This window comes from Populus trichocarpa, chromosome 13, assembly GCF_000002775.5.
Source record: "Populus trichocarpa isolate Nisqually-1 chromosome 13, P.trichocarpa_v4.1, whole genome shotgun sequence".
In the NCBI taxonomy this organism is placed as follows: Eukaryota; Viridiplantae; Streptophyta; class Magnoliopsida; order Malpighiales; family Salicaceae; genus Populus; species Populus trichocarpa.
Genome location: NC_037297.2, coordinates 14,334,876 through 14,362,183, shown reverse-complemented (window position 1 = coordinate 14,362,183; position 27,308 = coordinate 14,334,876). Strand labels below are relative to the sequence as shown.

Genomic DNA, 27,308 nt, shown 5'->3' with positions numbered 1-27,308 from the left:
AGTGCTGAGCATTCGGACAAGGATCAGATATAATTAAATGAGTATTTAATTCAAGTTAATTATACGAATGATATGTCATGTATTTTTAATGAACTATTAAAATATGTTTAGATTTAAGAGAAGATCTGGTTATAGACTAAATTAGCATCTTAAAATTTAAATAACAGGAGATCCGACTATTGGATCGAGCTCAAGCTTTTCTAGGTAATTCTATATGTGGTTTTTTTATAAGAAGTTGCTTGATTGTTTATCGGACCGTTAGATATCCCGAAATTAGACGTAAAAGTTGTTGTTTTGGCCATTTTTTTTTTTTAGATATTTCTAGATTTATTATTTGTTTTTAAATTATGATTTAATTTTCTTAATGTCTTCATACTTAAGGTTGTTTCATAATATAGAGAGGTTTTTTAAAAATTAATAGGAATCAACCACCACATATTTATTTTTTAAAAGATAAAATTATAAATTTAAAATTTATATCTACAACTATTTTCACCCATTAAAAATTTATGTGTTGTTTGTGTTTTCTCTGATTTTTCTATTTTATTAGCTTTTATGAGCATCAATCAAGTTTTTTACTAGATTAATTGATTTTATTTTTTTTCAACTTGATGCCTGAAAACAAGAAGCCTTTTCCCTGAAACCAACATCCAAGTCGTTCCTGGACACCATATTCTTTCCCCTAAATAGAACGGCATGTAGTTTTAATATCCATTCAACAAGCCTTTTCCCCAAAACCAACCGACAAGTCGTTAGATCCCACCAAAACAACATCTCACGGCATCGTTTCTTCCACTCTCCCGTCTCTTATAAGCCAAAAAAAAGAGAGAGAATTCCAATCCTCCACTCTCCTTTCCATCTCCACTCTCTCTCGCTCTCTCTCGATCGCTACAACGAAAGAAAAGAGAAGAAAACCATGGCTACATTAGCGGCGGCTGCAGCAGCTCGACAAGCCGCTACTCTCTCTCGAATCTCCTCTCCCAAGTCACCAGCTCGAGTCGCCGCTCTCATCCACCGCCGCGGCCTCGCCGGCGCTGCAGGTAAATCCATCCCACAAAACACATATAGATACACACTTACCTAACATACATTTTATTTACTTATAAATGCACGTATATACATTTAACACATACGTATTTATTCGTCTCTACCGAAGATCAGAAGCTGATGATTAGATTAAAAAGTTGCAATCTTTAGCTCACTTTTTGAGAAATTTGAGCTTAATTAAATCTTGAAATTAGGTTTTAGTTGAAATAGATTTCACTCTTTAATTGAAAATTTCAGATTATTACTCTTATGAATATTTAAAATAAATGATGAATTTTGCTTGGCGATTTTTTTTTTTTTTTTTTTGTGTTTGTGATAATTGCAGACCACCATGGGCCATCGAGGATTAACTGCTGGCAAGATCCAATGAGCCCATCTAAATGGAAGGAAGAGCATGTCAGTCTTTTACATTTTTATATTATATTCTATATGCTTAATGTTGCAAAGATTTTTTTTTTTTTTTTTTAAATGTTCATTTTATTGTTTTTTGTGAGAGTTGTGTTTTATGTTTTGGCCAAAGGGTGTTGTGCATTTCTGGGTTTTTTGCATTTTGTCTGCAAACTAGAGTATTGTTTTTGGAGCAGTATTGCAGCCAGCGTTGATTAGGATTTGGGACTGTTTGATAGTCATTTTATCTAGACGAGGAGAAGTTTTCTTTTCCGGGTTCATGCATTTTGAGTTTGAGTTTAACGAGTTTTATTTCGATTATCAAACAGTTGTTTGGTGTTTTATGGGAGCTTTCATGTCTGATTCTTTATATATGAGTTTCTGATCTATGTCCTTGTCCCATTAATGTTGTTGATATTGGTGGTAGATGGATATAATGGAAGGTATGTGTTTAATGCAAATTGTCTTGACTGTTTGTTGGATGTTTGGTTTTACAGTTTGTTATCGTTTCTTTAAGTGGTTGGGGTTTAGCCTTCTATGGGGGATACAAGTTCTTCACAGGAGGCAAGGGGAAGGAGGAAGAGGTACTTTTGGATATAGTTTTACTGCTACAACCTTGTACTTTACTGTTATTTCCAGCCTAGTCATTGGAAAATTCAAAATTTCACATTTTTGTCATTGGATGAAGTGCCTTTGCTCCATTTATCCCACTTTTTAGCATATGCTACCTCTGCCCTGCTTTGTTCGTTCACATTTTTAGTCAATGATTGCCCTTTTTTCTAAATGAAGTACATGTCACCATATAATTTTTAAAAATTTATTTTCAATTATTATGATAATTACAACCATATTTCAAGGTACATAAGCTTGCACATTTTCCAAGATGGAAATTAAATTTTTAATATGATAGATAATCATAAATAGTTGGAATCCAATAGTAGTCAAATAAAATGCAACCAATATTGCCAAAGGCGCAAATTGCCTTAAGGTTGTAAGACCAGCTAATTGGATAAGACAACTTTCTGCAACAAAGAGAATTGAAATTATATAGAAGAAAAAGGGGCAGGAAAAAAAATAGTAAAGCAGGGGAGAAGAGAGAGAGAGAGATGAAAGAATTGCACAACAGATCATTAAACTATTCAAGTACCTGTTTTATACTGTTGATGCAGCAATAGGTGGTATATGTGCTCTTTGATCCATGGAAGAATGTGTTTGTCTTTTCAATAACTTTAGAAAATACCTTTGAAGACAGCTATTATCTAAAGGGTGATATTATGAAAGCATTGCAAAACAATATAAATCAGAAAAAACCCTAGAAGATTCTAGGCAACACCTCAAGTGCATAGTGCCTAGCTCTAAGGCACCCAGACAAGCACCTTGGCATCTTTGGCAACTTTGAATTTCATGGAGGAAGCGTAAGGCTCCTCCACGATCAATTTCTACCTCTCATCTTCTTCTTTCACCATTTCTTCACTTTTCCTTCTCTGAGTCTTTTTTTTTGTAGTTCTACATACAGCAAAAGCTTCTTCAATGTTGTGCTAAACAAATTTGATTATGTGATGTGCAATTATTGAAGGAATTGACTTGTGAAGATTTTTTATATGCTCGGACCTTATACATAGCGATGAAATAAAAATAGGCAATAATCATATTGAGTATGGCTACACCTAACACAATCGCTACACCAATTATCTTAAGAGGAAATCTGGTATCAGGAGAAGGTCGTGTCTAAGTATAGCGTATAACATGGAGTAATTGCAAGATTAAGTCTTGAGGTTAACTTTTTTGTGTTTGATGGGGATAGCAAGGCTTATAGATGGAATGCAATTTAGGAGAACACGGTTTCTACAATTATTGGTGAACCTCTCAATTGCTCAAGCCATTTGCGAACTTGATAATTCTTAGCTGTCAAGCAAAGAGAGTATTAACTGAAGGTTTATTTTTAGGAAAACCAACAATGTGATCTCATAAAAGAAACTCACAATGAAATGTAACTTGCCAACTTTAGCTAGTAATTCTGAGATTACAGTTTTGTTTTCCTGTTTTCTGACATTTGATTATTGTTTACAGAAAGTGGTAGAAGCAGCACACTGAGGCTTGAAGCGTGTAATCGTCCCATGACTTTTCTGGTAATAATGTGTTTGGCTGTACTTCACGTCTTGGGATCAATTTTCCTTGTTCGCAGATGATTCTGCTGAAAAGTGTTGTCATTTGTTTTACTAGAGAATGATGGATTATTAAACTTGGAAGTTAAATTGCTAATTTTGGTAAGTAAATAAGCCCTTTTACTTTGGCATGGCCATTTGGTTGTCACTCTAATGGTTTGATGTTTATCCTTCAATATTCTGATAATCCGATACTATATTCCCCTAGTCCAAATTCATGTAATGGATTTACTACAAATTACAGGTTTATGTTGTGCCCTTTCTTTTCTTTTCTTTTTACAGCAAACTGAACTGATGTTAAAACTTTGACCTAGCTTTGCCAATAGTAATTGAAGTTGGGACAAATGTGTGAAAAAATTATCATGGTCTGGAGAAATTAATGCTTGGGTTATTTAAGAAAACAAGTTGACAACAATGGAGTAATGTTGCGATGGAAATTGTACAAAACCTGGGTGTGAATCACAACCGTTTGATTGAAACTGTGGTGCGTTTTTTGAACTCAATCTGGAAGAAATGGTTATGAAAAAGGTTAAAATCCCGTTAAATTACCAGTGAAGGGGGCAGAAACATTTTCCCAGTAAAAATTTGATCCAAAATACCATAGGAAGCAGGACATTTTCCAGCAGATATCATTCCCTACCATCTGGGTTCTTAACTTTTTATTTCAAGATTACTCTCATAGGCATTTCTGTGCTGCCGACCACCAGTCTCCTGCAAATTTATATGCCATGTATTTATGTATTTAGTTTTAAACTCCAAGCAAACTTGATAGTGGTCCTAGCAGTCATGCGGATAGAAATCTAAGACCTTTACAGCAAGTAAGAATACCAAATGCCGTTGTTATTGAGCTAGAACTCGGACTCGTCCGTTTCCTCTCTGTACTCTTCTTTATCTTCTTCAAAATCAGAAAATGAGTCCTTGTAAAAATATCCAGCTCCTCCATCTGTCTCCTGTTCTGTATCTGAATCCTCTGTTTGTTCTTGCTTTTCATGCTTTCTGATTAGTTTCACTTGTTCATTACTGTTTTCTTTGTTGTTCATAATGCTGCTGTTTCTGCTTTCTTGCGTGCCACTGGCTTGTTGTCGATCTTCATGTTGTTGGCCTTTATCCAGGCTCTCTTTCCTGTCATTGCTTCTGATGTTACCAGGCTGGCCATCAAGGCTTCCATTTGTCAGCTCTTTGCTGTCATGAGCTATCCGGAGCCTTTTCAATGTCTCATGGTCTTCACTCATCTGGTGATTTGTACCATCTTTCCCCAGTTTGTTTTGCAGATCTTTAGAGTCTTCATGGTTTTGATGCTCCATTGTTTTGCCATCAGAAGAATCCACTGCCTTTCTTATTTCTTCTGTTTTTCCATCATTGGACGCTCTTCCCTCTTCTCTGTCCATCAGTCTTCCTTGATCATCAGTAGGAGACTTCCTACTTCTCATCTTCTCAGCCCCATTGTTTTCATGATTTCTAATCTCCAGCAGCCTATTCCTGGTACCCATTTCCCCTCTCTTTCCTCTTACTCTGCTAGCATGGCGGTATTTCTCCCTCCTCGTATTTCTGGAGTTGTCCATCATTTTCAACTTCACACCACCCCTAAAAGTTTCTTGATGACCTTCTGCCTCCAGAACATTTTCGAGTTCCAGCTTCCCATCTCGGGTGACTTTATGCTCTTCACCATCCTTTGATTTCTCTTCATTATCTGCATCTGTAATTTTTGATACTCTTCCAATCCTGCTCACGTTCGTCTCAGTTGCATTTGAAGCATTATTTTCCTCTCCCGAACCAGAAGTGCCCTTCTCTTGAGAACTTTCACTTTTGTTCACTTGATCATTAGTAATTCCAATGGCTCTTCCATTTCTGGAGCCTTCAAGCATCTGCAACTGCTCTTCTCTGGGCTCTTCTGTCCTGTCAGGAATTGCTACCTTGCTTTCACTTGCATTTTCAACTGTGGCAGTATCACCCACCTGTTCTTGATTGATGGATGTAGTGTTGCCTCCGTTACCCTTTGTTGAATTCAAACCATTACTATCATTTGCAGATTCTTGCAACAGAACCTCTTCTTCACTCTTTCCAGCCTCTATCTTATTCTCGCTTATCATATTCAAGGTCACAGTCCTGTTTACAGATGGGCTCGATGGGTCATCTGTGCTGACCGACCATATCTTAGCTGGGTATTCAAGACGGTGCTTCAAATCCTCAATTTCAGCTTCCTTTTGTTTCAGACTTTCTCTAAGTACTTCCATTTGAAGAGTTTCTTTCTCCGCACCTTTGTTCGTCTCTCTTAGCATTTTGATCTCACTTTGCTTCTCCTCGAGTGCAGACTCCATAATCTTTTGTTCATCCTTCATAGAACCAATCGTAGACTGCATCTCCAGAAGCCGCCTGTCGAGCTCCATCTTTTGGATTCTTAGAGAGTAAATCTTTGCTTTCATCTCTTCGGTCTTCCTCTTCATTTCTCTGCTGCGTTGTCCTTCCTTCTGAATAAGGAACAAAAGAAAAGATGTAACCAGTGTCAGTATTAGAAATTTTTGTAAGGATTAAACATCATAATCTAGATTATATATACACCGCAAAGCGAAGCTCAGTATCTCACTTTCTGAGTGTTTTTAACCATAATCATGGCAGATATAAATGAATATAATTGCGTTACGTCTTGATCCATATATATATATATATATAGATAGATAGAGAGAGAGAGAGAGAGAGAGAGAGAACCCATATTAAGATAAAGTATTTTTTTTGTTCTCTTCTTTTATTTTTAATTCTATGAATTAACTTGATAAGATTTATAAAAAAAATATTCTTATTATGAAATTTTTTTTATTTTAGTAATTGAAATGTCATTGAAAATAATTGATGTAAAAATAAAAAAACGAATTCTCAAGCCATCAATAAGTTTCTTTTAAATCTATCGTGAGAATTGAAGGGATACTGTTGAGGGAAAAGTCAAGAGATGCCAGAGGTTAAAACTTAGAGAGGAGCTATTGAGCTCTGTATTCAAGAGTCATTCTGTCAGGATAGGGAGTCGGAAAAACATGAAAATTGATCATGCATGCACACAGAATCCCAGATGAAGCACTAGTTTTCTTAGTCTTCCACATTTTAGTTGTTTATGGGTAGAATTGCATGCTACCTAAGAATATAATAAGGGGATTTAATATCGTATTAATTAGATGGGATTTGTCATTTGTGCTTAATCAAACAATAGATTAGTTTGGTCCGATCCAACCCCGGCGGCCAGAAGATTTTAACGCATCAGCATTATTCATCAAACATCTCCATCCAGGGGGTCCAGTGAAATGTCATCACATTACTAGACTTTCATCTAACCAAATGACTTTGCTCCATCACGATGAGAATCTGGCCCATGACATAAGCCGATTGCATTAATTTTTTTGGCAATCTATCAAACCAATGATCACAATGTTTCTTTGGACTCTGGGTTATTATGAGATCATGCACGCATTAGTCCTAACCACACAGGCAATTTGCCTCTAGAAAGTTCATTTTTATAAGCAGAAAAATCGTACTGTAGAGGTGAAGTTCTCAACTTTTTGTGAAGGACTGTTTTTTGGCTGATGGGTGGGTCAATAGCTTTTGGGATCATGCACTGCCTACTAGCTTCTAGGTAAGGCGAAATGAAAGCTGCGTTCTACCTAATCCACATGGGGTCAAGTACGTTGAAGAAAGTAAAAAACTAGCTGGAGAGCAAAACTGGTCCCAAAAAAATGGTGGGTTTTCCATGACTGAATTAGTGAAATTGCTAAAAGAAGTTTACTTTTTCTACTGAATTGAAGTCACAGGCGCCCTTCTTTGCACCAAAAACTGGTGAGAAAATTAAAGCCATGAAAGAATCATAGGTTTCAAGCAGACAGGAAGACATGTACACGTCAAAAGTAGCATGCATGCATGAAAGAGAGGGAAAGAGAGAGGGACCTGCAAGAGAAGCTGAAGGGAAATGAGCTCTTGGCCCTTCTCTTCGACAAGGAGGTTGAAGATGCGCCTCTCTCTGAGCTTGTGTAGCACCATAACGCCAAGCAAAGCAGCCCCAAATGCTAAAAGCAACATCAACCCATATGGCTTCCCTCTATTTCCATTGCCGTTTCCTTTGTGGGAACCCCCCATAGCCATGATCTCTCTAGCTAGCTCTTAACTAAAGGTGAAGTTATTATTAAGACTAGAAGAAGAAATGGGCCTCTCTCTCCTTTTAATTCTCTAGCAAGGTTTGAAGTATTTTATACCTACAAGACCTTGCTTGCCAAGGAAAAAGAGTCATGCATGATGCATTTACTCCCCTCTCTCACTCACTCTCCCCCCCTCTCTCTCTCTCTCTCATACAAAAGAGCGGAGTTAACAAGGTTGGAGAAGCATGGAAGCTGTTTCCAGGCGCTGACTCTCGAGCCCTTTTGTGGCTCTGTATGTATAAATATTTCAAGTTTCCATGCTGTACACTGACTTTATCACAAGGCCCATTTTTGTTATACAACTATATATATGAACTTGAATTGGCAACAAATTTTATGACATGGGATTATGGTCGCAAAAATAATTTATTCCTCTTCAACGTACTTATAAAAACATGACCTGACTTGACGTGCTACCTAATATTTGAAACATGACTTGATATGGTTTTATAAATCAATATTTAATTAAAATAATATTATTTTTTAATTTTATTATAAATTATGCTCTTTTATATATATATAACATACTCTAAATGGTGTTGGGGAATCATTGTTCCCCCACATACAAAACACCGTGGATTATAACAATAATTCATATTTTTTTTTCCCTAACTTTTCCCTTTTTTTTGTTTTTTTTTCTTTTTAAAAAAAAAAATTCAAATTTTTTTTTTTTCAACTTTCCTATTTTTTTCTTTTTTTTTCATTTATTTTTTCTTTTGTTTTTTCCAAAAAAAATTTTGTTGATTTTACTTTTAAAATATTGACCTGATTAAAAATTTTGGTTTGTAATTTTTTTCTTTAAAATACTGTGGATTGTTGCGATGTTTTTCCACATAGTTTTTCTATTTTATTTCTTTATTTTTTAAAATTATATTTGTCGATTTTTTTTTAATATGGAGCTGATTGAGAATTTAGTTTTGTAATTTTTTTTCTTTAAAATATTGTTGATTGCTACAGTGTTTCTCCGCATGGTTTTTTTTATGATTTTCTCCAAAATTATCTTTTTTATTATTATTTTTTAATATTGAGCTGGTTAAAAATTACAGTTACAATATGTGAGGAAAGCACTGTAACTTTCCTCGAAAATTATTGTTGATTGCTTCAGTGTTTTTTCCCACATAGTTTTTTTTTCTGTTTTTGTTATGTTTTTCCCTAAAATTATCTTTGTCAATTTTATTTTTTAAATATTAAGCTGGTTAAGAATTGCAATTATAAGTAAATACAAGTTTTTCCTCACAAAACACTATGGATTGATACAGTTTTTCCTCACATGGTTTTTTTCCAGTTTCTTTTGTGTTTTTTTTTGTAATATTTTTTTACAAAATTATCTTCGTCGATTTTATTTTTTTTAATATTGAGATGGTTAAAATTTAAATTTGTAATAAAGATTAATCATGTGGGGAAAGCATTGTAGCTTTGCTCATAAAACATTGTGGATTGCTACAATGTCTCTCCGCATGGTTTTTTTTTGTTATATTTTTTTTCAAATTATCTTTTTCAATTTTATTTTTTTAATATTGAGTTGTTTGTGAATTACAATTACAAGTCATTACAAATAAGGCTAAATCATGTGGGGAAGTACTGTAGCTTTCATCACAAAACACTTTGAATTGCTACAGTGTTTCCAACATGATTTTTTTTTTTGGTGTTTGTTTTGTTTTTATTTTTCTAAAATTGTCTCTGTTGATTTTTTTTTAATATTGAGCTGATTAAGAATTTAGCTTTGTAATTTTTTTTTCTTAAAACACTGTGAATTGTTGCAGTGTTTTCCTATGTGATTTTTTTATGATTTTTTTCAAAAAAAAATTTTAATATTGAGTTGGTTAATAATTATAATTACAATAAAGCTAAATCATATGAGGAAAGCGTTGTAGTTTTTCTTACAAAACACTATGGATTGCTACAATATTTCTCTAAATGGTTTTTTATTTTATTTTATTGGAAAAAGCGCTATAGTTTTCCTCACAAAACATTGTCAATTGCTGCAACGTTTTTTCTCATGGGTTTTTTTTCCTTCCAAAATTATCTTTGTTGGTTTTTTTTTTTAATATTAAGTTGGTAGAGAATTTAGTTTTGTAATGTTTTTTGCTTTTTATTAACTGAAAAACTAAATCATGTGGCGAAAGCACTGTATATTTCCTCACAAAACACTGTGGATTGCTACAAATTATTTTGTTCAGTCTCTAAGTTTTTTATCACCAACACAACTTTTTTTCCGTCATGAAATATTTGCTTCATCATACCTTTAATTTCTATTACTTATCTAGCGCTGGTTCACAATTATAACACCATCAAGTGAATTTGTTTTATAAACCCGTGGCAGCACGTGGCCATGTCATCTCGTATATATATAAAAGGGTACATTCAGAACTAATTGAGAAAAAGGCAAGGATTAAAGAGATGAAAGTAAGTTAATTGTTGGAGAACTAAATAAAATAATGAGATAACTTGTAAATTCAAAAAAAATTATGTGCATGCTGAAGGAATTAATTTTTCAAGTGATAAGAAAGTTGTAGAGAAAAAACTAATGTGTGTCACAATCAACCACACATGATACTAAACTTATTTCGAATTTAAATAAACAAGTTTTAATTTCCAATTACATGCATCTACTAATTAATGAAAATATTTTCGTGGAAGGTTGATAATTAATTATATCATGTGAGTAATTAAATATATTTAACGATCTATGTATATCATACGATCGAGTAAATATTTATAGGGGAACACTATTAGAAAATCGATAGTATACATCAATATAATCTTGATTGAGATCAAGATAATACTATATACAAAAGAAAAGAAAAGAACAAGTAGCTGAAATTTCATCCCAAATATCTAAAATTTCAACTCGAAAATTTATCATAGACTCGGTGTTAAACATGGTTTATCTAATTTTATTTGGTACACTTTTTATGTGTTTTTTAGATTTTCATAAACTACCCGCATAAACTTTTTATACATATAATTTCTCGATTCACATATGACTTTTTCTATGTGGAGGAGGTATCATTGTCCACACCAATAGCATACCATCACCAAAGATTTTCACCAATAACATCCATAGCACATCAACCAATAATCATCATGGTCCAATAGTGGTTTTTTCCTAAACAAAAAGCATGGATAGCACCAATGAATCAAATAAGCTCAACAATCCATGTAAATATCAATTTTTCCATCAATGATACAATCTCTGCTCCTTAAAAAGATTTTAAAGCTTAAGTGCATAAAATACACCTAATCACTAAGTAAGCAAGCTAGAGGACAACTAGCCTATAAGTTATTGAGCAATTTCTAGCTAAACAAGTCTTAACCATGTAATTCTAGATCATAAATGCTAGCAAAGCCCATAAAAGTCATCCAAAACTAGCCAAATGACATGAAAATCAGGTCTAAAAACCAGATCAAGCACGTTAGGTCATACAATTTATATGTCAAATACGCACTCTTTAACCTTCGCTTTATTTTTTTCTCTTCATGTATATTGTTTTCTTCTACATACACATAAATCAAACAATTACTAGTCAAGCTCGTCAACCCAACCATGAAGAAACTAATTTATGTGTAAAGTTTTTTCACAACTTCATCACCAATAATGTTCTAAAAAGACAACTCCATCTTGTTTATTAGGCAATCCACACTTAGGTTCTTTTTTTATATATAAAAAAAATTATGATATTTAAAGAGTAAATATAAGTAGTTAGTTTTTGGGCTTACTTTGATAAGAGAGATAGATGATGAAAAAAAAATCAAATTTGACCATCAAAAATGATAAAAAAATATTTTCACCTAGATTATTTTTTTTCCCTCTTTTCCTTATGTATATCTCTCTCTCTCTTCAAAGTAAATATCAATAATTACTTTCAAAACCATAAAATCTCTTCATTTCTATAACTAGAGAAAATAATCTCCAATTCTCATATAAGTAAAATCCCTTACCCATTACAACAAACACTAAAGGGCGTGGGAGAAACTTATATTCCTCACACCCATAAACATTATGAATTATAATAGTAATCTATAGAGTCTTATAAATTATTATTATTGTTATTGTTATTGTTATTATTATTATTGCATTTTAGTCATGTATCTTTTTATTCGGTTATTAAATTTTTATTATTTTTATTACAAAAAACACTAAAAAGTGTGGGGAAAACATTGTTTCCATGCACCTATAGATTTGTAGATTACAATAGTAATCTACAATGTTTTGCAAAAAAATTTTGCATTTTGATCTTTTTTTGCTTCGGTTATTGAATTTTTACTATTTTTAATTTAGTCCTTACATTATGTTTTTATTACGATTTGAAGTTAATAATTTATTTTAATTTATATTTTAAGTGTTTATTGCGATTTCAGAAAAATATCCCGGCATCGAATTGGTACTCAATCTTACAAGATATTGTTCGCGGGATTCACAGTGTACTTTTTTTTTCTTTTTTTTTAATTAAACTTGATTTTGTAAGCATTTATTTTTTATCAATTAGTTTAAAAAAATCATGTTATTAAATTTTATAAAGCTCATAGATCTATTCGTAGATTTGATGAGTTTGACCCTGGTTTTATATTGCATAATTGCAAATAATAAAAATGTGTGTACAATATCCATTAACTTTTATAAAGTTCATAGAACATGTGTGTACAATATTCGTTAACTTTCATTTTATATTGCATAATTGCAATTAATAAAAATGTTCAATGAAATATATAAATCAAAATGGTAATAATTTTTTCTCGTAAAACATTTTTTTAAGAGTGAGCTCATGTAACAAGTGAGTTTACTATACATTTTATCATTTTGGTTCGAATTTAACAATGTTGTTTAAAGAATAAGTTTTTGTATAGTTTATAATTTAATTTGATGTACAAAAATTATTAGGAATATATTATTGAATAAAACCCAAAAATAAAATAAAAAGTTAGAAATCAATATAATAAAACTTGGTCTGCTCAATGATCAATTTAATGATCCGTTTATCTAGAACATAATCTAAGTTAGGTTAGTGAAAAAAATACAATTATTGTTTTTTTAAAGAAAAACAATATCATTTCAGAATTTTAAAAAATAATAATTCAAAGTATGGTTTAACACACTAATCCAAGGATCATGGCTTAACTCACTCTGGAATTTGGGCTGGGTACAGCCCAAATGTGTTCTTATAACTATAGAGATCTAACTTAAAGCCCAATACGCACTAACTCTTTGAGCCCAAACCTTAAAAAACACAAAGACCCATCTTCACTACATCCACAGAATCACAAACCAAGGGATCCTCGAGCTCTCTCTGTCTCACGCTGCTCCACAGGTAAACCATCATCTGCTTCTCTGTTAAGGAAACAAAACCTATAAAAAAAACCCCGATTTTATTTACTGGGTCAATCCAAAAAAACACGTGAAAAAGCGAACTTTATCGGATGAATTCTCAATCTCAATTAAGCTCCATTGAAGACATCTTCGATTCCTCACTAAATTTAGAGGAAACCCATTTCAAGGAAGGCTACAATGAAGGCTACAGCCAAGGGTTAATGTCTGGAAAAGAAGAAGCGGAACAAACGGGCCTGAAAATGGGCTTTGAAATCGGTGAAGAACTCGGGTTTTATCGTGGCTGTGTTGATGTATGGAATTCTGCTATTCTTGTTGACCCGACCCGGTTCTCTACCCGGTTGAAGGAGTCTATTAAGAAGATGGAGGAGTTGATTGAGAAATACCCGGTTTTGGACCCGGAAGATGAGAGAGTGAATGAGTTTATGGATAGTTTGAGGTTGAAGTTTCGGGTCATAAGGGCGGGTTTGGGTGTGAAATTGGAGTATGATGGGTACCCAAAACCAAAGGAAATCGAGTTTTGATGAGGGAGTTTTTGGGTTTTGTGTAATGGGTTTGGTGGTTTTTTTGTTGAACCTTTGTAGTTCAAGTGGATCTTTGGTTAATAGAACAAGAATGTTTCTTTTTGATGTGATAATTTGTGGTCTATGGAAAAGTTTGGATCTTTAGATTTTATTTGATCTTATTATGGCTAGGTATAAAATTCTAGTGTAGTTGATTGTGTTTGATTTTGAAGCTTAATAGCTTTTTATTTTCTATAAGTTTATTGAATTTGGATAGCTTAGTTGGTTTTGAACCTGTAGAATGTTATGTTTGATCCGATATGTCAGCAAGTATACAATTCTAGTGTTGCTGATTGTGTTAGATACTGAAGCTTTATTGATCAGCTACTCCATTGTGAAGAATTTAAGCCTTGTTCACTTAATATTTGGATTTTCATGACTATTTTCATTTAAAGATTGGTGCTTGAAAATTTTACTTTTATAATGTGGGGTAACTGAGAGAGGCTGGGGCTTCTGTGGTCCCTTGGAATTATAACCACAAAGTTTGTTGATAATGTCAATTTCTATCATCTAAGTTATATCTGCTTGTGCAGCTTGTGAAAAAGGTAGTAAGGAGGAGAAATTATGTTGAAGATGATGCTTGCTTGCTGTAAGGTATACATATCTGAAAGCAGAAACAAAGTGGCATTGGAATCAATTGAAAGAGCTGCAAAGCTATTCCCTGAAGCACCTATTGTTAATAAGTTTGAAGATGTGACTTATAATAGAGTTGGCTACACTCTTGTCTCGAGTTTGGCTCCAAAACCATCTTTAGACTCATGTCCTTTGAAGGGTGTTGTGCTTGCGATGGTTAAAGCTGCTCTGGAAACTATTGATTTCGGATTGCATTGTGGAAGTCATCCCCGGCTTGGTGTTGTTGATCACATTTGCTTTCATCCCTTGGCTCAATCATCTTTAGACCAGGCAGCTGGGATTGCAAAGTCTCTGGCAGTGGACGCTGGCTCTAGTCTTCAAGGTTCGAGCCCTTTGAACTTATCTGTGATTTGTTGAATTTGTTTTTCATGATAGTATATAAGTGAAAGAAACCTATAAAAACGATGAGTTTGATTAATTAGCTTGATGACAAGTCTAGATTCTCTCCTCCGAAGATGGTACTTTCTCAAAACTATGTTCCCTGCCTATAATAATACCTGAGGCAGCCTAAGTAGCAGTAGATTGTATACATCTCTTCTCTTCTGGTTTCAATTGGATGTGATTGGTTTTTCTTCTGGCTTTCTAAATTGTAGAATTTGAGTGATGGTTTATTTCAATGAACGTTAATCGATGCTGCAAATTCCTGATCCAATTGTTTGTGTTTGCTAAACAACAGCCCAACACTGTCATTCAATTACCCGCTGGCAGTAGCTTCTAGCATAAAACAAAACACAATATATTTGCTTCAAGTACTTAGTTTTCCCTGGGAATGCATATTAGAAAGATGGCATTATGTCTCTACCTTGAAAGCAAAGGTGATCTACTGAGCATTTCGGTACCCATTGGAAATTAAACAAATGAAATGAGTTTGGCATTGGATTCGAAGTGAGGCAGTGAAAATTATAAATGTTTTTTATGATTGGAGCTTTATTTTTGTTCAGAATAAAGGAGATATCAATGGATGAATATTTATTTCTCAAGGCATGCTGTAATTTTTTGTGTTATGTTGAATTTTTGTTCAGTCTCCTTATTGGATCATAGCTCATTTTGTTTCTGCATTGCTAATGATCTCATATGTAGCCTGCAGTCCCCACATTTCTATATGGAGCTGCCAATGTTGAAGGGAGAACACTCGATTCAATCAGAAGAGAGCTGGGTTATTTCAAGCCAAATTCTGGAAACCAATGGGCAGGTGGGCCAAAATCAGAGTCCTTGCCACTGAAGCCAGATGAAGGTCCAGCTCAAGTGAATCAAACAAAAGGTGTTCTTGTAATTGGAGCAACCAGGTGGGTTGATAACTACAATGTCCCTGTCTTCTCCACTGATATTGCTGCTGTTCGTAGAATTGCAAAACGTGTTAGTGGGAGAGGAGGCGGGCTTCCTTCAGTTCAAGCAATGGCACTTGCACATGGTGATGATGTCATTGAGGTTGCTTGTAACTTGTTGGAACCAAGTAATGTGGGAGGAGAGATGGTTCAGCAAGAAGTTGAGAGACTCGCAAAGGAGGAGGGTATGGCTGTGGGGAAGGGATATTTTACAGATTTCTCACAGGATAAAATAATTGAAAATTACTTGAAGTTTTGTCCCCTAATGTAACCACAAGATGCAATTTTGTAACAGAGAAGGTATTGTCCCTTCTGTGAAAATTACTTTTAAAAAAAATGCTACGCTGAAAGGTGTCTTTCTAAGGGATTTTGTTCCGATGCATGTGATGTGAATGGTTGTCCACACATGAAATGTGTACGTCTTTACCAGCATATTCATCATCTTAGAAGCGGTGAAGTTTTGGCATCATATTCTTGAGAGATTGCTTAGATGCAAAAATTCCTATAAACACTGTATATTTTGGTTCAACTACTTATATCTCTATATCTGCTCTTCGTTCTTCATCCCTCTATAAGAGTTATCTCGCAGATCATCTGGTCGTCTTGATGTCTGGTGAGAACAATTTCCTATAATGTTTGAAACAAGAATGTGTTCTGCAATGCTTAAATGTGATTCTGTCAGAGAATTCATATGTGATTAGATTTCACTAGTTTCATCTTCTCTTTTCATATGTATTTTCCTCTCTGACTTCTCGAATGCACTTCTCTAATGGCGTTCTTTCTATCTCTTACTATCATAAAGAAGTAACACTTTTGCACTTCAGTTTTCACGTATATGGATGGCATGAAGTGTGGTATTAGTTCTCTACAAGAAAGATTAATTTCCAAGGATTTTGTTTAAATTAAAGCAAAGCTTAGTGAATAGGCAAGCAATATAGTGTTGTATACAATCTGGAATTGTTTGATAGCAGAGTTGCTTTCAGCAAAGTGCTGTGACATTGAAACAATGAAACCTGAATCACTGAACAATTACCTGATATTCTAATTGAAATCTGTACGAAGTCTTTTTTTTTTTTATCAAATCAGACAAGAAATAGTGATGGCCTGGATACTGTTCGGCATAGAGCACAAAACAGAAATAAAGATGACCAAACTCTCTGTTCGGAATTTCATGATTTATCTGCTTAGGAACTCGCCGGGACCTTAACAACCTCAATTTTGCAGATTTGCTTGTGAAACAATAAAGAGAAATCTTTCAGCTAGTGCAGAAAGCTGTTATCTGCACAAGAGACAACTCAGATCCTGATAACATCAGAATTAGAAACCACTTCGTTTCATATAAGGTATGCAACCTAATCCTTTCAGAATAGACCCTTGTTGCCAAGATGAGACGGGAAGGATGTTTTGGTTGAATGAGAATTTCTAGATTCATCCACTCAATAATAGTGGATTTTTCAATCATGTATAAAAGTGCCATATTCTAGTTTTCTTTATGAGGATGCTTAGCAGATAGGTAATGATTCATCCTTACATCTAGTGCATGACCTAATTGATGTATCTATGTTAAAAGACAAATAGAAGAAAAATAAATGTAAGATCATCTTCTGCTTGATATGATTGGTCATAAAGATTCTAAAAATGTTAGAATGATAAGGTTGCTACGAGACGGTTTCTTTGTCTTTTTCAGTTTCTGCTTCTCATTGTTGTATCATCAGCATCAATGCTAACACAATAGAGCTCGGCTGTTTTTGGTATTTGATAGATCGAAAGCTTTAAATTATGAAGGGAGGGGGGAGTCTAGGGTTCACAAATAGTTATGAAAACCATGTGTTGTATCGATTACAATGTGCCACATTTATGCTTCACCTAAACCACCAGTGTAGTTTCAGAGTTATTCTTTTTTTCATACCATTAAAAACATATCTAATAGCCTGAAAAATGAGGTGGGTTTTACTTCCTGACACCAATCTCAATCTGAGATACAAGGCCCTTGATGGATTTCATCTTTTGGTTGCTAGGGCTCATATTCAAGTTCATTTCCCTAGGCCCGAGTCAATGAATCCTCAACGAAAATCTTTAACAAATAATCACATGTTATAGCACAAAGGAACATATTTTTGTGTCCTTTTCAATAAACGAAATCAATGGTTTTCAAGATGAAACAAATATCTAAATTTGTGGATAGGAGACTGTCCTTGTAATATCTCCACTGGCACTGAGAGGTATTGGGTTCACAAGAGCAATTACCTGCCCTTAGCACTATGAATTTTCCAACTTACTAGTATGGCAATATGATTCTGTGGGCTTTTGTTTGTCATTTTATAGATAATAGAGAACCTTCTTTCATAAGAAAATGATCTGCATACATGTGATATGTCTACTCATGACACACAATGCTTTCTTATGAGTAAAATATGATGCTATTCAGCACCATGTGAATCTGCTTTTGGTAAATAAGCCACTGATTTCTCCTTATCCATAGCTGCTGATTTTGATGTCGAATTGTGGGGACAGTTTTTTAATGAATTTGTGTAATGCTGACTCACACTAGCTTAAATTATTAGTAGTGATTTAGTGGCTTATACATGCACATAGGACATATCCTCTCACCATCAATTCCTTCCCTTGAATAGTGAAGCATAGGCAAAAGCATCAAGATCATCTTGAGCAGAAGGCAAGAAATGGATTTTGACTCGAGTTGCAAGGTAAACATCATCAACTCCACATTATTGTCTTCCATAGAATTTCATCTCTTCTTTCTCTCTTCTGGGTTATCTTTTCTTTTGCTCTGTGTTTTGAGCCCATGCTGCATGGATACTTACCTTTATATCTTCATGTGTCTGTTTTTACATGTGCAGCAAGATTATTTATTTTGATCTTTGTTGAATTTTGATCACTTCTGAATTAGAACATTAGCTCGGAAGTTTGTGTTCATTTGAAAAGTTCTTGTTTCGTACAAATTTACTAATGAATGTTAAAACAACTAAAATCATCCCATTTGAGTTTTTTGTGGGATCAATATAATTTTTTAGCAATTTGAGTAGCTTCTTTCTACTTCCCTTCTTTGTTGTTGTCTCCATAGATGCCATATACTCTTTATCTCTAGTATCCTTTTAGTTTTTAGGATTTTTTAGCATGATCTTCTTTTGGCATTCTACTTCTTTTAAGTATTTTCTTTTCAATACAACTAGCCAGCTGATAATCCAGAAGCATTTGAAGCTAAACCAATTTGACCATGTAACAAGTTAACCCCTGGAAAAATCTCTAAACATGACCTCCATTTACCTGCCAATCTACCACACACTTGTTCCTTGGTTGTGTTTGGTTAGTGTCCTCTGATAGAAGGGACAGGTATAGAAGAGACAGAAACTTGTATGGTTGAGAAATGGAAACATGAAATAAATGTGTAGGGGACAATTTTGGAGTGAACAGGGGGACATATTTCCTCTGTCCCACTGTCTCTATCTTTTCTGTCCATAAACAGCAACCAAACGCTTCTTTATAAATAGCAGAAAGCTATACACAGAGCATGTGACCAGTCTCTTTTCTTTGGTTGTTTAGACAGTACGCAAATTTGAGTCTTTCCCCTTCTCATGTTTTGCAAGAGACATCATCGCTAGATTAAATGGTCACTGGTCTTGAAAATGACAATTTTGATCATACACTTTGAATTATTATGATCAAATGATAGGATGGGATTAATTGGCTGGGTACCAATAGGCCTTTGACTCATTGGTGTGAACTCTTTTACCAACATCAGTAGATATCTAATTTCCTCTTGTTCGTCCTGGTTGCATAGAACAAAAAAACTGCAAATGAATCCATGCTGATATGCTGCATGCTCTTCATCTCTGAAGCACGTAACCGTGCAGCTCTGGACTTAATTGAACGATCTGCTAGGATCGACCCAGAAAGTGTCATTGTAAACAAATTTGAGGACCGAGTTTATAATAGGATCAGGTTCACTATTGTATCATATGTTGTTGTTGATAGCACTGGTAGTCCCATTTATAGTCCATTGCACCAAACAGTGCTAGCCATTGTTGAGGCTGCTTATGGAGCCATTAACCTAGAGTTGCACTCTGGCGCACACCCTCGACTTGGCGTTGTAGATGATATTGCTTTCCACCCTTTGGCTGAAGCATCACTGGATGAAGCAGCCTGGCTTGCTAAGGCTGTGGCAGCAGATATTGGCAGCAGATTTCAAGGTTGGTCCAAAACTTTAACTAGAACCATATTTATCACACTGCAGATGTTAATATTTCACTCGAAACAGCATTTTTTTAGTCTCGAAAATATCCACCACTTTCTTATTTTTCTTTCTTGATATATTGCAGTGCCGGTATTTCTTTATGCTGCAGCACACCCAACAGGCAGGGCCCCGGACACAATCAGGCGTGAGCTAGGCTACTACAGGCCAAATTTCATGGGCAGCCAATGGGCAGGGTGGAACATACCCGAAATTCTCCCAGAAAATCCTGACCATGGTCCAAACCATGTGTCTCGGACCAGAGGAGTCACGCTGATAGGGGCACGGTCATGGGTCACATTATACAACATTCCCATCATGTGCACCGATGTTTCAACTGCTCGACGGATAGCACGCATGGTAAGTGCTCGCGGTGGTGGGCTCCCAACAGTACAATCTTTGGCCCTATTTCATGGCGATGATTCAGCTGAGATTGCTTGCATGCTCTTGGAGCCTAATCGGATTGGCCCAGACAGGGTGCAAGCACAGGTTGAGATGTTGGCAGCTCAAGAAGGGTTGGATGTAGAGAAGGGCTATTTCACTGATCTTTCACCAGAAATGATTGTGCAAAAGTACATGAATTTAATCTCTGCTAGGAGAGACTGATCAAACACTCGTTTGGACATTAAACTGATTATCAAATTTCTGCTGACCATAATGGTCAAAGAACATAACCAAATAACATAAACTGATCAACTGTTTAAATCTTAAGCTTACTCAATTGGTAGCTACTTTATGATAGCTTTTGGTTACCGTCACCACCACCAGATAGATGAGACGAAGATAATGGAGACATATCTTTCTATTCTTTCTATTTTGAGAAGATAGAAATCTATTCCAAACTAGTTTCAGGACAGATTTATTATATGTTTATGTTTGTCTTTTCATCCAAATATGTTTTTGTCCCCTGTATATAAAACATAATCCAGGCTTAATGTCTCTAGTAAGAAAAAATGTCCAAGAAATGATCAAAACTACGTGCAGTTATCTGTTTTTAGATCACTTGCTGATTCTTTCTTTGTTCTACTTCCACTTACTTACTGTCTGATCCCGACTCTGAAAGTTTTTACTGTGTTCAAAATTTAAGAGGATATCTTGGATAAGCAATGAATTCCACACCAGAAAAATACTTCTGAATAAGTCATTTTATGCAAATATATTGCTATTTTTTCTTTCCTTGACCCTGCGATTTAGCAAAAAAAACGTGTATTTCTGCCCTTTCAATATCTAAAACTCAATAAATTTCAAGATCAATATGAAAATGTATAGCAGCATGATTTCCTGGGTTTTGTTCGTCAGGCATGTTATCTTAGAAAAACAAGGTTAAACAAACCGTTTTTTAAACGGTCTAGAAACAGAATAATATTTTAATTTTTGAGAAGTAGTTGAAAATAAAATTTAAAATTTATGTTCAAATGCTATATTTTTTTCAGAAAAAAACTAATTATTTAGTTCTACAAATCTGTATTGAGTTTGAAAAACATTTTTTAGGTTCTCAATAATTTTTCTTTACAAATAAAAATAAATAAATGATGAATAATACAATATTTTTCTTTTATATTCAAGCACTCTTTATGTAAAATATTATATTTATTTTTTTTATCTATTTTTATATTTAATTGTTATCATAAATTCAATTTTTGAATTAACAAGTATAAATATTTCATAATAAATTTAATTTGAATGAAATAAAATTAATATTCTATAATTAGATTATTAAAAATATAAATATTAATACATTTTCTAATTTTTTATTGAAAAAGTAAAACTGAATAGGAGAAAAAAATTGATGATAAAAAAGAAAAATAATTTTCTATTATTAGAAATACTCTGTCCCTTTTCTTTTTAAAACTCCTCCAAACTTCCAAGTTACCTCCCTCGGTCTTTTTCTTTTTCTCCTTTTGGGTCTCCAGGTGCTGAATGCCATCACATTTCGACCTCACAAGGGCAACTGATTGCAACCCTTTTGAGCATGGTGTTAGCTGTATTCATACATCAGCACAAATATTATCATAACCACTGCTCATATGATGAATCAAATATTTCTTCTATCAACCTTGATCTTTCATTGATTTATAAAAAGGGAAAAAATTTCCACCGCTCTACACCAGCTGTATAATCTATATGAATATATCAATGTACATTTGAAAGTAGTCAAAATTTTCTTTCATCATGAACACTGTTTTTTTCGAAAATCTTCGGACAATAATGTCTGGAGCAGTTCTTGTAACCTCTGAGCACCAGGACCTGGTCTAAATACTGAATAATTACCGGGTATGGAGCATGGATCAGATCCATTGTCTGCGCCGCCAATACACCATGCTCCAGGAGCAAACCTGCCCGTGCGGTTTAGAATCTCTTTATCAATCTTGTCTAGAACTGGATCATCCCTTGCAAATTTCCGGGCAAATGGGGCATTGCTTTTAACCATTTTATCAAAGTCTTTCATTGTCAAAGAGATAGGGTGTTGCTTAGGAGGACTGTCCCAGGCTATGTAGTGGAGATCATGACCTATGGCTGTGTTTTGGAATTCTTCAGTATTGCAAATAACAGTGTGGAAATATCCTTCAGGAGAGGAGATGAAATTTGTGTAGTACATTAGGATAGTTCGTGGAAGGTTCTCCCATCCCATTATACAGTATTCGAGAAACGATCGTGTCAGCATTACCCATGCTGAACCTGTATACCAGAGAAAAGACAAACAGCATTTTCTTTTCTTCTCTTTCCTTTTCATATTAAAAACAAAAGAATAAAGGACAGTCTCATATACAGAAAGTAATCAGATTTTCTAGAGGCCATGAGTTAAACAATTGCAGGAAGACATCCAGATGCAGGGTTAAAAGAATCAAATGACCACACAGTATTTTGCCTCATGGTACTCGACCATGCAAGGATTTGGGATCGTCCCATTTGCCTTGGGAACCACCACTAAAGATAATCTAGTGGGCTATCAACTGACTCAATTGAGGTTCGTCCCATAATGTGTGGGAGTTGCTTCTTGTGCAGCTTCAAGAGAAGCCACTTCAAGCAACACTAATGAAGGGGACGAATGTCTCCAAATTCTCCCTCACAATGCCTCACTTCAATGGGCTGACTTAAAACAGTTCAAATTTTGAAAACAGTGCAAAAAAAGTAAGGGTAGAAAACAAAATACAGAAAGAAACCCTCATTATATCAATCCAGGGTAGCCAACTTGAAAGGAGAGGCCAAAAAGACGTTTTTAGGGTAAAAGATCAAGATAGTGATTTGTTTTCACCTACTGCATTCTCTGCAACTGACTGCACAACAACATCATGCAACATGAAAGATCTCTGACAAGAAGTTAAGATGATAATGATGACATGTCAGCATTCATCCATATCATATGTAAGATGTCAGTGTATGGTTATATGCATTCCACAATATACCAAATTTTGGTCGGTGCAGAGCGTAGTTTATCGTATCTGGGGGAGCCTCATACAATGGTGTTAGTCAGACACTACCACCATGTTTCCTGTCCTCGTATGCACACCGGTGAATTTGTTTGATGCAAACACATACACAGAGCAAGACAGAGATGGGGATGGGGATGGGGATGGGGATGTATGGGATATGCAGTGAAAATATGTTTCTGCAATAGACAGTTTCAAGCTAACATGAATCAGAAATGCAATGCAATCCTTCAAAGATGCAACTATCATCTCATAGCTAAATATTTCTCAAAACAAAAACAAGTTTGCTGTATGCTCAATGAATCCATGAAGCTTAGATAGACACGCATACCAGTAAACAACTTGAAAGATGAGGGAAGTGATCTGCGTTGAGTGGTAAAATAAAGGTCAGATTTCTTTGATGAGTAAAGGCCTGGATCAACAATAATCGGTTTTGCCCTGGAGTTCCTGCAAAAAGTTGGCAGATCAAAATACCCTAGGTGAATTCTTTTTTCAGAAAATAGAAGCAGATGAAGTTTTGCTAAGGTAGTGGTGCAAAGTTTTGTGTTTTCTTCACTTACAATTTCCATCCAGTTAGCTGTGTATGTTCAATGAAATTAAGGTTTCTAGACAAATTTGAGAACACATGGAGCAAATCTGCACAGTCAAAATACAATTAGATTTTACAACTGCAAAGCATATCCATATTTACAGGAAATAGAAATTCCAAAACTTGAGTAAAAAATATTTCAATCCCCTGTACCCATCAGAATTATCACATGAAATTTTGCAAATTAATGAGGGACTTAGTCATATTGCTGAACAGTATGAAAAGATTTGTAGGCACAATGCTGTTTCTGTCAGTTCATCCATCCAATGCAACTTGTGAATAGCAAGTCAATCAGATAGTTGAGAGGCAACCATTGAACATGATTGTATACCAAAAACCATAGAGTGAGATAATGTGTTGTTGATCAAATAAGATAAATGCTGCGACCTTGTTATGATTTATACAGTTGATGAGTTTCCAAATTAAACATTGCAAGAAGCTACTTTGGAAGGGCCAACACCTAGTATTGGCCTTTTCAGAAAAATTAACTTTTTCAAAGAGAATTACTGTGCAATACAGGAACAAGAAAGAGCACAGGAGATTATCTTTTTCCTTAAAAATAACTAGAGTCGAGAGAAAAAATGCGGAAGCATAATCTAGCTGTTACAGGGCTATGGCAATGTTTAAAATAAGTACACAGCAAAATTTTCCACTCCTGGATGACAAACAGAAAAACTCCATGAGACAGCAGAATTTGAGGTTCCTTGAACCCAAAAGAAAGGGTTAGCACTTAGCAGCTGCACATAGTGAGCCAGCCCTTCAGCAGGTGACAGCAATACAGTGGCTATATTCCCTTGAAAAAACTGTTAAACGGTCTTAGACTCCAAGTGTAAACCTCGGTGTAATTAATTATGTTCTTCATTTTCTAGTATAAATAGAATCCCATAAGAAAATTTTGATGGCATAATCATGATCTCCTAAACATCTTGCAAATGCAGTCGAGAAATATATCTCTATTGCTAAAGTGCAACAGTAGGGTGCGGTGCTAAAGAAAAGGTGATCCATTGAGTATGCTCACCACACGCATTCCCCAAGGCAAAACAAAGATATCCTTTCCCTTAGAAGCAAAATGCAAGAACCTACTTGAGAGCGATAGCTCAAAACTTAGCCCTAAAGGAAACAAATTGAAGCTTCATATTATTAGAACTAAAGAAGTGGAATACCATGAGCTTGGTAAATGATATGTGAACGGCATGAAGGAAACCTGGTTGGACCCAAACACCACATTCACACAAGTTAATGGGTTCAAATTGTTCGTGTGAACTGAAGCAAGGATCGGATTCAATGACCCAGTATTATTTTTGATAAGCAACTTACTGCATAAAATTTTGCTCCAAGCTAATTACATAACCTAAGAAATCGACTTATTATACTCCAATTTGTCAGATATCACCTATGCTGGATACAAGAACCAATACACAGTTTTACAGAATATGTGGAGAGAAGTTCAAATTAATTCAATAAGTAAATTACCATTCTTAAACGTTATCAATCCTCTTATGGAAATCGAACACAATAAGTTACCCAACAGAATAGGAAAAAAGCAGCAATAATAATTATGAAACAAGTAAAAATGCAGCAGCAACAGGTACTAACCATCTTGTGTCACAAGAGGATAATCTGAAGCGCTGAGATTGATAAACCAGTCCCACTCTAAACTCTCCCTCAACATGATTGCAATTGCTTGAAGGGTACAGGCAAACATTGTAGGCCCTTTATAAGTCACCAAGTTGGACTGTGCCATTACACGCACATTCCCAACTTCTTGAAACGTTGGATCATTCTTCACATACCCTCCCAACATCAACCTTTCTCGTGGGGGTGCCTCAAGATCCAAATGTAGAATATACTGATTTCTAGGATGATACACAGCCTGCAAAGTCCTCATCATTCTTTGACTATCACCCTTCGTACCTGAAATGAGATAAGCTAATCTAGGCGGTTCCAATTCTGAATACCTACTTCTATCAAACCATTTCTTTAAATCCGATTCTACGAAATACCCACTTGAGTCCTCCGGTCTTGAATACGAAACAATGTCAAATGGCACCTGCTCTCCTCCAAAAGAAGATGTAAACACCCCAAAAGTAGCCGATGAAAACAGAGTTAAGAACACTAGCAAGCTTGCAAAGAATGGGATAAGCCATTTTCTATCACTGAACAACCTTCCCGAGTGGGAACTTCCATTCTTCCTCATACTCACCAATGCCTTTTTGATAGACATCGTTCTCCTCTAACTCAAAAACTCTCCAAATTATCAGAGGACACCAAGAAATGCTATCAATTAAAGCAAAACCCCCATCAATCTAGTAAACAGAAAAGAGCCAAATAGAAGCAAACCCTCCGTTTCAGATAAATGAATAGCTTCTAATCTATCAAGGCTTTGAAGCAAAGTTGCATTAACATGCTTATTAACAAAACCCCACCAAGATTCCTAGATTAAGAACTCAAATTCCCAAATTAGCAAAATCGAAAAGAAATCTTTATGGCAATAACAGTTACAAGGAAAAAGCTGAAAACCCATAACAATTCCAATAAAAGAAAGGTATTTACAGGTGATAAAAAAAAAAAGCAACAAAAATATTAACTTTCAACTTAAAACTCAAACTTTAATAACCAAGAAGCAGTTAGATTCAAGAAATGCAATAAATAAAAAGTGGGGTTTTGCTCTAAGCAGTTTCAGATCTAATAATCACCACAAAGAGTTGATAGGAAGAGATAAACATAGAACAAAAGGGAGATGCTTAGAGTAATTTTTTAGAAACTTTAAACACAAGAGAACCACAGAAAGGAGGAAATAAAAGAAGAAAAACTTACTAGGTTTGAAGAGTTTGAATGTAGTTAAGAGGGAGATAAAGAGAGGGAAAGTCGCAATCTTTTTACAATGCGAGGGATTCAAAGATTGAAGCTTTGAGCAGAATCCGCTGAATTTATTCCCTGAGAGAGAGGGGGTGGTGAGTCAGATCATGGGGACACTAAAATGGAACAAGATTTTGGTTTTGCATTTAATTATTTGGTGAAAACTTTTGATTAAATTAGCTTGATTCCTTTTCGTAATTATTTGAAGAATAGACAATAACGCTCAAGCAATTACAAGAGCTCCCACGCCAATTCATGGTGCGTGGTTTTCCTCCATAAGAGACCAATTGCCCTTGATTGCTTTTTTTATTTGATAATTAAAGTATTTTCTAGTGAATTTACCTGTGATCGAGATTAATTCTTTTACTTTAAGCAATTTTAAAGAGACACTTTCAACTTGAATCTAATATATTTAGAAAAATTTAATAAATCTTCCTTAACAATATCTTGAAGTTTGAACCGTTAAAAAAACCAACCTCTAAATTTCAATACTTAATTACTGTTTTCTTTAAATCTTTGTAAATAAATAAATAAAATAAGCACATATAAAAAAATTATA

General features: G+C 34.7%; 6 protein-coding genes across 9 annotated transcripts; 4 read left to right on the top strand and 2 right to left on the bottom strand.

Annotated features, from left to right (window-relative positions):
• The first annotated feature begins 811 nt into the window (after positions 1 to 811).
• On the top strand, positions 812 to 3,846 carry LOC7497397 (uncharacterized). The gene is made up of 4 exons (XM_002319885.4): positions 812 to 1,040; positions 1,373 to 1,443; positions 1,932 to 2,018; positions 3,505 to 3,846. The coding sequence occupies exons 1-4, from the start codon at positions 917 to 919 to the stop codon at positions 3,526 to 3,528; spliced, it is 306 nt and encodes a 101-aa protein (XP_002319921.4). The 5' UTR covers positions 812 to 916; the 3' UTR covers positions 3,529 to 3,846.
• Positions 3,847 to 4,308: 462 nt separating this feature from the next.
• LOC7494430 (uncharacterized) lies at positions 4,309 to 8,072 on the bottom strand. Of its 2 annotated transcripts, none has more exons than XM_024583476.2 (2): positions 7,527 to 8,072; positions 4,309 to 6,067 (listed from the first exon to the last, which is right to left on the bottom strand). In XM_024583476.2, exons 1-2 carry the CDS (start codon positions 7,719 to 7,721, stop codon positions 4,448 to 4,450), a joined length of 1,815 nt encoding a protein of 604 aa, XP_024439244.2. In that variant the 5' UTR covers positions 7,722 to 8,072; the 3' UTR covers positions 4,309 to 4,447. The 2 variants fall into 2 exon arrangements, with proteins under 2 accessions (XP_024439244.2, XP_024439245.2); XM_024583477.2 differs by lacking the exon at positions 7,527 to 8,072 and adding an exon at positions 6,184 to 6,245.
• Positions 8,073 to 12,937: 4,865 nt separating this feature from the next.
• On the top strand, positions 12,938 to 16,185 carry LOC112323249 (uncharacterized). Its single transcript, XM_024583415.2, has 3 exons — positions 12,938 to 13,083; positions 14,197 to 14,618; positions 15,384 to 16,185. The coding sequence occupies exons 2-3, from the start codon at positions 14,228 to 14,230 to the stop codon at positions 15,890 to 15,892; spliced, it is 900 nt and encodes a 299-aa protein (XP_024439183.2). The 5' UTR covers positions 12,938 to 13,083; positions 14,197 to 14,227; the 3' UTR covers positions 15,893 to 16,185.
• On the top strand, positions 13,007 to 14,025 carry LOC7494428 (uncharacterized). The gene has a single exon (XM_024583416.2). It carries the CDS (start codon positions 13,193 to 13,195, stop codon positions 13,622 to 13,624), a length of 432 nt encoding a protein of 143 aa, XP_024439184.2. The 5' UTR covers positions 13,007 to 13,192; the 3' UTR covers positions 13,625 to 14,025.
• Positions 16,186 to 16,819: 634 nt separating the features above from the next.
• On the top strand, positions 16,820 to 20,726 carry LOC7497396 (uncharacterized). Its single transcript, XM_002319882.4, has 4 exons — positions 16,820 to 16,964; positions 18,255 to 18,326; positions 19,421 to 19,829; positions 19,959 to 20,726. The coding sequence occupies exons 2-4, from the start codon at positions 18,303 to 18,305 to the stop codon at positions 20,474 to 20,476; spliced, it is 951 nt and encodes a 316-aa protein (XP_002319918.2). The 5' UTR covers positions 16,820 to 16,964; positions 18,255 to 18,302; the 3' UTR covers positions 20,477 to 20,726.
• A 1,175-nt stretch (positions 20,727 to 21,901) lies between these two features.
• On the bottom strand, positions 21,902 to 26,923 carry LOC7494427 (beta-glucuronosyltransferase GlcAT14A). 3 transcript variants are annotated; one of them, XM_024583884.2, is made up of 5 exons: positions 26,708 to 26,923; positions 25,487 to 26,324; positions 23,862 to 23,937; positions 23,633 to 23,748; positions 21,902 to 22,549 (listed from the first exon to the last, which is right to left on the bottom strand). In XM_024583884.2, exons 2-5 carry the CDS (start codon positions 26,112 to 26,114, stop codon positions 22,041 to 22,043), a joined length of 1,329 nt encoding a protein of 442 aa, XP_024439652.1. In that variant the 5' UTR covers positions 26,115 to 26,324; positions 26,708 to 26,923; the 3' UTR covers positions 21,902 to 22,040. The 3 variants fall into 3 exon arrangements, with proteins under 3 accessions (XP_024439652.1, XP_024439653.1, XP_002319376.2); XM_024583885.2 differs by having other exon boundaries at positions 25,487 to 26,196; XM_002319340.4 differs by having other exon boundaries at positions 25,487 to 26,167.
• Between the last annotated feature and the right edge of the window lie 385 nt (positions 26,924 to 27,308).

Bases quoted from the DNA above. Each gene is read 5' to 3' on its own strand.
- LOC7497397 (XM_002319885.4), top strand. From the start codon at position 917: ATGGCTACATTAGCGGCGGCTGCAGCAGCTCGACAAGCCGCTACTCTC. The intron at 1,041-1,372 runs GTAAATCCATCC...TGATAATTGCAG, and splicing joins CGGCCTCGCCGGCGCTGCAG to ACCACCATGGGCCATCGAGG. The intron at 1,444-1,931 runs GTCAGTCTTTTA...TTGGTTTTACAG, and splicing joins CTAAATGGAAGGAAGAGCAT to TTTGTTATCGTTTCTTTAAG.
- LOC7494430 (XM_024583476.2), bottom strand. From the start codon at position 7,721: ATGGCTATGGGGGGTTCCCACAAAGGAAACGGCAATGGAAATAGAGGG. The intron at 6,068-7,526 runs GTCCCTCTCTCT...TTCCTTATTCAG, and splicing joins CCCTTCAGCTTCTCTTGCAG to AAGGAAGGACAACGCAGCAG.
- LOC7494428 (XM_024583416.2), top strand. From the start codon at position 13,193: ATGAATTCTCAATCTCAATTAAGCTCCATTGAAGACATCTTCGATTCC.
- LOC112323249 (XM_024583415.2), top strand. From the start codon at position 14,228: ATGTTGAAGATGATGCTTGCTTGCTGTAAGGTATACATATCTGAAAGC. The intron at 14,619-15,383 runs GTTCGAGCCCTT...TGTAGCCTGCAG, and splicing joins CGCTGGCTCTAGTCTTCAAG to TCCCCACATTTCTATATGGA.
- LOC7497396 (XM_002319882.4), top strand. From the start codon at position 18,303: ATGGATTTTGACTCGAGTTGCAAG. The intron at 18,327-19,420 runs GTAAACATCATC...CTGGTTGCATAG, and splicing joins ATTTTGACTCGAGTTGCAAG to AACAAAAAAACTGCAAATGA. The intron at 19,830-19,958 runs GTTGGTCCAAAA...GATATATTGCAG, and splicing joins TATTGGCAGCAGATTTCAAG to TGCCGGTATTTCTTTATGCT.
- LOC7494427 (XM_024583884.2), bottom strand. From the start codon at position 26,114: ATGTCTATCAAAAAGGCATTGGTGAGTATGAGGAAGAATGGAAGTTCC. The intron at 23,938-25,486 runs GTTAGTACCTGT...TTGACTGTGCAG, and splicing joins TCCTCTTGTGACACAAGATG to ATTTGCTCCATGTGTTCTCA. The intron at 22,550-23,632 runs GTATGCGTGTCT...TCTGGTATACAG, and splicing joins ATCTTTCAAGTTGTTTACTG to GTTCAGCATGGGTAATGCTG.